This window comes from Cyclopterus lumpus, chromosome 9 (genome assembly GCF_009769545.1).
Source record: "Cyclopterus lumpus isolate fCycLum1 chromosome 9, fCycLum1.pri, whole genome shotgun sequence".
In the NCBI taxonomy this organism is placed as follows: domain Eukaryota; kingdom Metazoa; phylum Chordata; class Actinopteri; order Perciformes; family Cyclopteridae; genus Cyclopterus; species Cyclopterus lumpus.
The window spans coordinates 20,913,887-20,926,206 of NC_046974.1; the positions used below are offsets into that span (position 1 = coordinate 20,913,887).

At 40.2% G+C, this 12,320-nt stretch overlaps 1 protein-coding gene across 1 annotated transcript in view; it reads right to left on the reverse strand.

Annotated features, from left to right (window-relative positions):
- Positions 1-12,320, reverse strand: part of grid2 (glutamate receptor, ionotropic, delta 2) — a 418,695-nt gene that overhangs the window by 341,671 nt on the left and 64,704 nt on the right. Inside the window, exon 2 of the mRNA XM_034541936.1 lies at positions 6,622-6,777. Coding sequence (XP_034397827.1) covers positions 6,622-6,777 — 156 coding nt within the window. The remainder of the gene's footprint in view (positions 1-6,621; positions 6,778-12,320) is intronic.

Consider the following 12,320-nt stretch of genomic DNA (forward strand, 5'->3'; position numbering starts at 1 on the left):
TCAGATTCTCTTGGGAAACCCTCAGAACACAAGCAATTTAACTGACAATTGCGTTTTATCTTGTGTCCACTGTGTTTAAACTCTAAATTCTGAACTGCATTGAAAATATGAGCGTAAACACAGTCAGCGTTTTCACAAATTAACCAAAAAGTAGCATAAAAGGACACCTAATTCATGTCATAATACAGCTCTCAATTTTGTATGGAGAAACAAGCTTTTCAGAAGTGACACTGCGGTTGCTTTATTAAGTTGCCTCAATCAAATTATTTGTCAGTTCAGTTCTATTCATGTCTGTATCCAGTGCTCTGACATCTCTACTGGTACCGACACTTTTGTTTATATTTGGGTTACAGACTGAGAAATCCCACAAAGGAGGGGGGTCTTCTAAATCTTTTAAATGGCACATTAATGTTTCATGGTCAGGGAAGATCATCCAACGTTGCGATACTCTGAAGAAAAGTTTAAAAAAATGCCCCGATTACAAAACTCAATTTGTTCAGTTTCTTTGCACTCTGAATAAAAGTCCTGCATCAAAGATGGATGAAGATGGAGAGAGAGTGAGAACGAGAGAGAGAAACATGAAGAAGATATTCAGAAAGAGGTGTGTGTTCAATTTAATTTTAAAAAGATCGCTGCCTTTTTATTCTTATTTTCTTTAATGTGTGAACTCATCAATATGACACAGTCTGATTAAGTTATTCTCATCACCCTTAAGGCATTTGCTCAATGCTGACTCAGCACGGGACCATTACTGTGAATCACAACGAGTTCCACTGTGTCACAATAAATCAATCAACAAGACGACACATCTTCTAAATATAATTTCAGTCCGTCTAATCCATTGAAACTTGAATTAGGAATTTAATAACATACACATCCCATTTAGCATTAGCAGCCCTACTACTATTGAAGCACTTTTACTACCAACATTTATTTTAAGGGAGAAATGTATGCACACATATACAACAAAAATAATATATATATATATGTATATATATGTGTGTGTATGAATACATATATACATACATTATGAAAATGTATTTCTACTTACTTACTTTTGACTGCTCAGGGTGATGTTATGTGCTGTCCATGGTGCTGAATCTTTTTAGCAGCCATAGTAAATACATAACATCAAATGCCAAAGAGATACTAATCTAAATAACATGCAAACAAATGCTCAAGGTTTTGATATAGGGCAATTATTCTCATTACAAATTGATCTGTTGATATTTCTCTTTGTATCAATCAATTCATATTTTAGTCTGTACAATAGCTTGATTTGGTTGACCAGCAATCCAACACACAAAGACATTGAATTTGCAAAGCTGCAGATGCTGGAACCAACACATGGTTTGCATTTGTGCTTGATAAACAATCTGCTACCATTTTTTTTAATCGGCAGGGTGGTATGTGAGACCAACCTGAGAAATGTGTGAGGAAAATTCCCCATGAATTGCGGCGATTTAATGCTTAATTGTCCGTCAGTTTTCTGATGTGTAATAACTGAGGGAATTGATCATGTTGATCCATGTGCATTTAACCTTAGGGTGTATTCCTTTAGTGCATTACAAAATGTTTCAATAGAAAAGACAAAGTGGAGAAACATCTAACTAACAGGTAGTGATATATGCTGGCAAAGTATGTGAAGCCTTTAAGTTCTGTTTGCACATCTTCCAGCGAAGATAAGAGTGTTTTAGTTTTTTACCTGTGAGTGTGTGCATAACTGCGTCGGTGTGCCCTGTGTGCCAAGACTAAACCGAGTTGAAAAATAAGCTGAGACAACTATTGAGTTCTCTCCCTCCTGTGGTCTCCTCCTGTTCTGCTTCTCCTCGCCCCCCACCTTTCCATAGACTGTTATCCAATTAGGTGATTTGCATTGCTTTAATCAATGGGGACACGAACGGGCACACATTGACATGCATAAAGACACACACACACACACACACACACACACACACATTCAGTAATGTCAAGACCGGTTACTATGGAGATGAGGGGATAAGGTGTAGGGAGTGAAATGTGAATATAAGTGACAGGAGCAGATCCACCATTAAGTACCACGCAGGAGGAAGAAAGGGAGGGAGGGAGTGTGATTTAATCCAACTCCCTTTACACACTCCTGAGACCGTTTTGTACACACATGGCCCTCAGGGCAGATAACTCATTTTGATAATGCATTTAAAAAGACATTTATTTTTAAAATATAGTTGGAGGACTTCATTGTAAAATGGCCGTTTTTTGTTAGAGATGTGGTTATTGCGATTTGCCATATTTATATTACTCACTTCAGTACAGCAGGCTACACAAAGATGCTGGGACCCTCAAACCTGTCCTCTAAATTGAAAACTCGAAATGAACCTCAATCATGGATCATTTTCTGCCTCTGTGCCACATTATCCTTTGTATCACATCTAGGAGTGAGTTAGACAATGTACTGTGCTTTTGTACAATGACAATGCAAAAATTGAAAGTAAATGTATTGGAGTAGCACCGATTATGTTTAGTTTTCTGCTCATAAGGGCACCAAGCAAAGCCTCTGACAACATAATAAATTGATTTTCCAGGTTAATAGTTAGCGAGATAAATACACAGATAGATAGGCAGATAGTGAGACAGGCAGAGCCATTTTTCAGCCAGCTAACTACACAACCAGATAGGCAAACAGTAAGACTGGCAGGAAGAGTGGAAGGGAAATGAGTCAGGCAGTCTGTTCGGTAACAGACAGGAAGACTGGGAAGTATTCATTGTACCTCCCACAAATTCGGACAGACCAGTAAACAGACTCAGAGGCCTGCAGGAGTTTAATCAGTCAGGAATAAGGGAAGCAAGAAATGAGAAGCAAGGTTTGTCAACGAAAACTAGCGGGTTGAAGTCCCAATCAATAAAAAGGAACACTTGGCTACTCATCTGTCACTAAGAAACCCCGTTCTGCCAACAGATACTGTATGCTCCTGAGAAACTAACTCTATCTATAGCAGCCAACAAGACCAGACAGTACTCCAAGTTGTAACTGTGTGTACGTTTATAAATGTGATGTATGAGAATGCAGGAAAAGAATTTGCAAAATGTGCAAAAAAGCATTTCCCCTGAAAACGAGAAGTCCCAGAATAATCCCCATCTGCACTATGAATGTGAGGACAGAACATAACACATACTGCAGGATTCAGGAACATGCTGTTGGCTCAGTCAAGGAGCAAGCGTTCACACGCTGCCTGCTGCTGTGTTGTCACATCACTCTTTACTCACGGTGCTTCACATAATGCTGATATCATAGGAAAGGGCACCTGAAACGTGAGCTGCCCGCTGACCTCAAAATGAAGAAGGAGCAAACCAACACAGACATGTATCCTTCAGAGACCAGGTAATTGAAATAGAATCAGTGTGGGACTTCAAAGAGGTCGAGTCTGACTACCGAACAACATTGCAGGGCTCTTATATATCAAAGCAAGAGCCTTAACAGGGCTCTTAGAGGTACACAAACACACATATACAATACACTCAAATATTGCCCATCGTTGTTTGTGACAGGAAAAGAAGCCTGAGACGTGAAATGCAAATAAGCTCACATAGGTAGTAGTCTCTCTCAGGCAAGAACGATATAATTTAATTGTGTGTGTTTGCTTCAGTGTGTACATGGATGTTGATAATGGGGCTTTTGTATTTGATTATCAGTTGATCAATACATCTTTGAAGAGATCATAAGTGCTGGCATTGTTCATGTTGCCCATTTAAAGCAATTGGTTTTGGTTTATCTGAAATAAGAGTTAATTCTGATTTGAAGTGAGATCAATATTCAATATCTATATATATATATATATATATGTGTGTGTGTGTGTGTGTTTTAAAAGGCAACCGTTTTGGTCACATTTCTAACGTTAAATATTTTTCCCATACTCTTTCATTTGCTCGTTTATCTTAATGATCAACTATAGATTTTCTGTACTGGAAGAAGCACTGTGCATCCTGCAATGACACAAACATCATGCAGGTTGCAATGTGGCTGTCTTGTAAATAGGCTTCAACAAGACATCTTGGAGCTTTGTTCCATCAAAGGCGAGTCGAGTCGCCTACGAGTGTGAGGTTTAGTACTTTGCTTGACTGGTTGAATAGGGCCAAATGGAGTTTCACTCTTAATGACAGGTGTTGTTCACAGTGAACAGGAAATGCTTGAGAATAGATCAATTCAATCTTCATTTTGATTTGTAGTGCTGTTTCCATCTAAAAATGGAATCCGTTTAAAAGCACAATCTTCAGAAGAAGAGTATTAAACATAAAGCACATGATGAACGATGCACAGCTGCATCACAAGTGAGCACAGTATATGCCTCAGCCCACTGCGCCTTTCTTTTGGTTAATTCCCTTTTTTATGCTGAATTAATTAGCTCAATGATTACAAAAGGCAGACAGCCAGATAGGCTCACACACAAGCACGTATATTTGGGCTATGATCAGTTTATCGTCCTAATTTCTTTGTGCCAGCATACTCGCTGCTCTGTGAGAAACTTGCGCTCATTGCAATATGTTTATCCGATCAGAGACATGGTCGATATGGGCAGCAGTTGTAACTCAGACAGCCTGTTTGTTTTGGACCAGTGAGCTCATTCCTACTTTTAATACTTTTTCTTGCATTATTGCGTCAATTAATTGGTTAATTTCAAGCTATTTTGTGAATATCACAGAACCGATTATTTCTACATTTAAGACAAAGTCAACACGGACTATTCTGAAGAAAACCGTCAACATTTCTCAGAAAGCATCTAGAAGCAAATATGTTTGGGGAGTTTTTACTTCAAGGCTTTTGGGAAACTGTCAAAGGCAAAAACAAATGCCCTAATTAGCCACTGACACACGGTAGTTGGAAAAGCTGGGTGTGACACATGCTCCGTGTTGTCAGATGAGTCATTAGCCATGCAGGCAATGCCATTACGAGTGTTGACAGATGTTTGTTGTTGGCTGTGTTTGACTATTTGGGAATAAGTGAGTACTCACACTGTTCATGACTGGCTTCTCATCATCATTGGACTTAAACAAGAAAACAACTTTACAATGACTCATAAAGCCCTCTAGTGTTTTTTTTTTAAATATACCACCAAAATACATTCTCTTTGAAATATGTTCAACTTTGATAAACAACAAATATTACAAGTCTGGAGAAGTGATTGTAAACAACGGCTGACGATAGTCTGATGCTGCAAAACTGGTCAAATCTTCTGTGTAAAGAAAATGCAGCAAATTCTCTCCTTCAGATGAAGCATATTTATATGTTTCTAAACATGAGAGGGTTGGAAATCCTACATGTTATGGTAGGTTTATTGTATAAGCGTGGTTTGTAATATCTATAATACAGAATAGTGATAATTACTCCACAGTTGGAGCATATACAGTGGGTTCTCACTGACTAAATCGAGCCCATCGTGAGTCAAGCTCTGACCCTGCTAATTATTACCTCAGCTTCCAAACACTACATTATTGTCAATTCGAATATCTGCATTAAGACATAACGTGTGGTATTATTCATGCTAACTTACATTGTCACAGATGCCCACTGTTGTAACAAAGACTATTGATAACAAAGATGGAAGAACGGTCCAGTCAAGTGAGGGGAATTAACTATTCACACGATGAAGTCGGTAAATGAACGCGTTCCCGCGCTATCTGAGGAAGAAAAGGAGTGGCCTGCTGTGCCGCTGATTATCCTCCAGCAGGAGTCTTCATGTAGTGTAACTGGTGGTTTATGTGTTGATCATTACACACCCAGTAAACCAGATCACTGTAATGCTGTGGTGCCACCCACACTCACCCCCTCTCTTTCTCTCTAGTTGTTAGTTGTAATTATTGTAAAATGTCAAATGTAGCTTGTACACAGATACAAGTGTTAGCCAGTAAGCTGCCAGCTGTTCCATAGTTGTGTAGAGAGGAAATAACCTAAGATCTTCACCATTCATCAAATGTGTGCCACCCATGTGTACTGTCATGTGTACACCTGACGGCCTTTTGATAGATTAGTCAGATAAAGGTATCGAATAGAACTTGTTATTTGAGCTTTTACAGCCTTAATAAAAAGTTACTGAAAACAAAGCCTGTTGGTTTGGGTTTTAAATCAGCAGCTAATCTTTTGACAGGTATACATGCATATCCAAATCTATATTCTCATGGGTGGAAACGAGTAGACAAGTCCATCCACTATTTGACGACCATGAATCTGAATTCCACAGTCGATTCCTTGTCCTTACCACATTTGCATGAAATAAAATGGCTGTCGACACAAAGCGAAGAGAAAGAAGAAAAAAAAAGGGAAGAGGAAATAAACAAAATGTTGCCCCATCATCAGCACACTGGGTGATGTGGGTCAACTCAGAGGGCATACAAGTCATGCATGAAAACATAGCGAGCATTAAAGACAGAGGCTGACTTTGTGCCAACTCTTTGATGCTGTGTTTTTACATGAATGAATTTCCTGTGCCTCGCTGGCCCCAATTTATTGTAGAGGTCAACAACAAAAAATAGAGACAGGACTGCAAGAGAGCCTTATGTAATTTGACTTTGAAACTGCTGCATCTGCTAGGCCCCCGTTACAGGCACACATGTTAAACTCCAAGACATGTCGTATTATCATCCTACCTTCTTGCACAGCTTGGAAGGGGTTGTTCCCATCAACGAACTCCACGGAGAAGGTGATCTTCTCCGTCTCCAAGATCTCGTTGTTCAAATTGAGATCTGCCACGGCGAGACGGAAGACCTCATCATCCTTCCGTGCGGACTCGTCGAAGATGGCACCTATTCACGGGGAAAAGAGCAGAAAGGAAAAGAGGAAGCTATTACTCAGTATTTCCAGGATTTCTGCAATGAAAAACAGGACAGGGACATACATATGGTGATAAAGATGGTAGAGCCATAAGAATACAGCCTGCAAAAGGTGAGTTATTCAGAAAAAAAACGGGGCCAGGCTCTATCTCCTACTCCACCCTGCATGGTTTTGCTTCACAACAACCTGAATCTAATTATGCCTTACAGAGCTCCTCGACACATTAAAAAAATAAGTGTAAAGAACTGTGGTTAACTGGGGCCAGTTCCACGATACCAACGTTTATAAACTGAACAATGACTGAATATTGATCTAATTACAACATATTCCAGCTGATAACGTGATCATAAATAAATGACTGATGACCCACCTGAACACAAACACCTTATAAAAGGAGATGGCCACTTGATATATCTGTCTAGTATTAGCTGCTGTATAGTTGAGACGCAGCTTGAGAAAGACAGGCTGTGAGGAAGAAATGCATCGACACCACGATTCATGCCGGGGTCAAATGTTGCCCAAAGGCACACTGACAAAATGCAAAGAAAGACTGGTCCCAGCATCTGAAGTGGCAGATAAGGTTCCCACTGGTCAATAATAAATTAGTCATCATAATATATAATAGGCATTTGTGACTGGCTGGGAGCAATTTTGGTCATTGCTTTGGTCTGTTACACACAATTAACCATGTGATATATATTTCTCTATTTCATCTCGTTTAGCCTCTCTTTTCAACCCTGTTTATCCCATGAACCCATTGGACCACTACTTTTGGGTGCTAGTGCAGTGAAGCTCTGCTAACTGTATTTTGCTTATAAAAAAAAAATAAGCCTCATACTGTATAGTGTGTGTGTGTGTGTGTGTGTGTGTGTGTGTGTGTGTGTGCGTGCGTGTGTGCGCGTATGTGTGTGTGTGTGTGTGTGTGTGTGTGTGTTTTTTGCAAATTCCTTTAACAACAAGTCAGGCTACATTGGCTTGAGGGCTGTTTTGTACCACTTTTAGAAGACTGTTGCTGTTATTTTGGTCTTGCACAGTTCAATGAGTAAAGTATGATGCCGCAAACAGCAAAGGCTACGGTCACATGGGCCAACCTTACTGTAGAAGACACGCTGCCTCTGTGAAGATGTGCCTTCTCATTCCAGGGATGTGTCTAAGAAACCTAATTGTATGCTTAATTAGCTGCAAAAGAATGTGTAGTGTATAACCTTTGTAGGTGACGGTATCGAAATAAAAAAAACGTGTGGGCAGCATTGATCTTAAAAAGGTTAAGATCGTACTCCCTCCCACTTATTTTTAAATAACTTGTGAATCAAATGTAACTTCCGGAGAACACATTCATCACGTGCAAAAGCAACTGATGTTTGAAGGGCGTTTGGACCGTCATGCCTCCTGCCTCTTCATCAAAAGGCCTGATTAAGTATGTATCCTGCAATAATTTGACCCATAAAATAAATGTCCCCCCCCCCCCCCCCCCACCGAGTGAGCCTTGCTTGTTTCAATATGCATGCAGTATAGATGAGGTGAAACAAACAGGCCTGGACAAAGCAATAAAGAGTGAAACACAAAGGTTCATTTATTATTCCATTAGAGATAAATTATGAATGGGGTTCCAATCCGCTTGATGACACTGCTGGGGAAGACAATGGTAGGTCGCGTACGTCCAGAGGACAAATGCCTTGACAGAGGAGAGGACTGTATACATGGCGTTACACTATTGATGTGGAGAAGAAGTCGGACTTACACTTGAGATCAATGTATTTTGCACTCCACAGTATCCACAGGATAGTATTAAAATGTGAGGGAAAAAAAGCGTTGCAGAGAAAGAAAACTATAATGGGCCCCTAATCTTGGTCTCCATAATGGAGTTGCCATAGTAACCTCGCTCATGCTTCCAGACATAAGTTAAAAGCAGCGCTGTGCTGTACACCACTCTCTTTGTAAATCTTGTTCTTTGAAATATCCCACCAACAATGTGTTGCTAGGGTCCAGTGGCACAATAGTCACAAAAGGACATCAACATGGTTATCTCTGAACCTAATTATCTTTCTGTCTGATAGTTGTTGGACCTGCGCAGCGGTTTATCAGCTGGCTGTCTGCTCTTTAATCCAGCCAAAGGGAGTTGGCGCACAGAGACAGAAACACAGCGAAGACAATTTGATGATGAAACGGATTCAAACGCATCATCAAATGAGTTTCGCCTCAAAGAGTCAATTAGACGTGTCGTGAACCACGGTGGACACGTGTTGTGCATTTACAAAGTGTGGCAGTTTTGAATGTGCATACAGCCGATGGCCATATGAGTAATTCTATGGTTGCATCAGATGACACGTGCATGTACAGTATTAGCCTACATGAGGCATCGGCAGCTAACAATAACGGTAAAACCTGTTCGGAGGTATTTCATGCTTGCTTTTAATGATAAATTACAGTTCTGTAAATATATATCTATGTATTTATTATAGGTTACATTTTGTTTTCGGTAAGCACTGTTTAAATCAAGCCTGATGTTGCATGACACTTAAAAGAATGATCACAGTCCCTTCAACACGGCGAGGCTTACCGTTTATTGATCAAACACTGGTTTTGGATCTATACTCTAACGGATGATTTTCAAACTCCAGGTATTGGTATCAGGACTGAAAGAGTCCATTTGATGCATCACTATTTCGAATGTGTGATCCTCAAATAATGGAAAAAGAATGCCTGTGATATGTATTGAATGTGTGTGAGGAAGAGTAAAGAAGAGAAACGCGAAGGAGGGTGGGTGGCTAAATGTCGTCTGTTCTCGGCCTTATTATTTTTGAACATCGCCGCATGTTGATTTACAAACGCCGACACACACAGACATGCACACAAACACACACACGACACACAGAATCCTGGCTCTTCCTCCTTTCCAGTAATGCGATTGTGAGCGCAAAGGCAAACGTCGCCACATCAATCAACCAGGAAATAAAAGCATTGAATATTGCTTTACACAGACGCCCCCAAGGGCTGGCACACACGCACGCACGTGCACAAACTCAACCTGCCACACACACACACACACACACACACACACAGATTGTGTGGGCAGCATCACTAAATCGCCAATGATTTCCAAACCATCCCATCCATGAAAACAGCATTATCAACAACAGTGGTGAATTTTAATGGATGTACCATCCAAAACTAGAGAGACCCCAAATTGTTTGGTTGAGAGGGATTGATCAAATGTCTTCCAATAGTCAAGTGTTTGGTATTAACTATGAAGTTAGTGTACATTAATAAAGAGGCAATATATTGCTTGTTTGTCTACTTACTGTGCTGCCAAATAACCTCTTGGGTTAAAGGGAAAAGAAAAATGAGGAGGGGAGTGTGTTGTCACTTGAATGTACACAAAAAAAGATAAATCTGCCCAAACAATTTTTCAGTGTACTCTTCCTCATATCAGTTTTGAATATCAATAATTTTAACTTTTATGTATTTCGAGCACATCCTCGTTCATTCATTAGCTGCCAAATTGCTTGTTTAAACTTTTAAGCACTAAAGAAGAAATTATGTAGCTGCGCCGACATCAAATTTGACTTCAAAGTGGCTAAATAAATCAAATTAAACATAATTTGTATAGCACATTAAAAAACAACCGCAGTTGACCAAAGTGCTGAAACACTAAACATTACCTTGTGTGATATTTATTGAAAAACATCCTGTGAGAACCACGAACATCTGTGTCAATTTCCAAGGAAAAATCCATCCAATAGTTCTTGACATTCGTCCCACAAAAACCGAAACACACAAATGTGAACAATATGGTGGGACTGCAAGAAACGAAGATGACCAGGAAGTAACAATGTAATTCAGACAGAGAATCACCAACGCTCTTTTAACAATATATCTACAAAAGGTCACAACAATATATCCAGTATAGTTTTTCAGATGTTTTCAATCTGAACCGAAATGGTGGACCAACTGATCGACGAACATTGCCATCCACAGAGACAGATCAAATCATATCATATCCTCCAGTCTCCTTTGATGGCTTGTTGCAAACACACATTTCACCATCAGCAGCAATACAACATCGACAGAGCTTTGAATAAGAAGATATTTAAATGTTTTCACAAGTTTGAGTCCAGTTGGCCTGGAAGCAAAAGCATGAATGCATTTTTAAAAAAATGAATAATGCATCTATCTCAGCTATCCATTCAAGCTGACGAAGGCACATTGTTGAAAGTACAAAACATAGCTTAATGTCTTTATTAAATAAATGAATTAGGATGGCACATCATCCAATGCAGAGTTATTATGTTCCCACACTCTATAAAGACTCGCAATTAAGACAGCTCCCTGTCAAGATAATCACTCAGCATAAGTGAGGAAATGATTGTTAAGAATGATTTCATATCAAAAGAGGAGGGCAACATGTGCAGAGGAGGTCAAGGAAAATGATAGATGTTACACGCAATTAGTTTCTAATCATTCATTTCCACTGACAGCTTTGACGTTTTTATCTGTTTTCTTTTTTCTTTTGTCTTTTAGGCAAAACATTGATTACCCGCGGCGAATCCCTCTCCTCCTCCCTCTCGGCACACCGTCCTCGAGGCCTTTGTTGTCCACACGCCGCTGCCTGCATCTCTTCCACAGAGACGACTCTGAAGAGGGCACTGAAGCACTGTGGGGGGTCTGTCAAACTCGCTCACGCACCTGTGGTTGAGGTTGCAGCTGTTGACGGTAATGTGACAGCAACACTGATGGACTGACTATGATAATGTCCACGGAGGAGCACGCACACACGCACACACACAGACACACACATGCACACACAGACACACAGACACACACGCAGGTGATTGCTGATTTGTGACAAGGCTGGACCGAAGGATCACCGTCTCAATGTGATGATGAAAGCGAGGTGGCGGTGGCGCTAAGTGATGATGGTGATCAACGGGGGAGGTCTCAAACACACACGCACCGATGCGAGAACGCACAAACAATCTGTTATTTACAGCGGTGAGACCAGGAAGGGGGTGTGCTTTGACACTTGGGAGGACAGCGAAGAATAAATGTGCATGTTTTTGTGTGCGTGTCTCTGTGTGTGTGTGTATGTGTGTGTGTGTGTGTGTGTGTAAGAGAGGAAGGACAAAGAAAGAATGATCACAGGTGGGCAGAGCAAGCTTGCGGCCTGGCAGAGGGACATACTGTATATGAAAACAGCTCTAATATCTATCATATAAGCTCTTCCAAGACACACTCACACAGGTCGTTTGTACATTTTTTGAGGGTTTCTCATTTCGGGGGTTTTCGTGTATAAATATGGAAATTCAGCAGAAGGCTCTTGTGTATTTGCTCTAGCGGGAACAATGATGCAACAGTAGATACAGTATACCCAAGATACTGAGTCATCCCTGACAATCTCTGTCTATATACAGCACCTTAATACGATGTATATGTGATTTTATAGATGATCTATTTTGAATCTCTTTCAGTATATTACAATGCTTATGGTCTGCTGGATGTGGGGCTTACAATTACA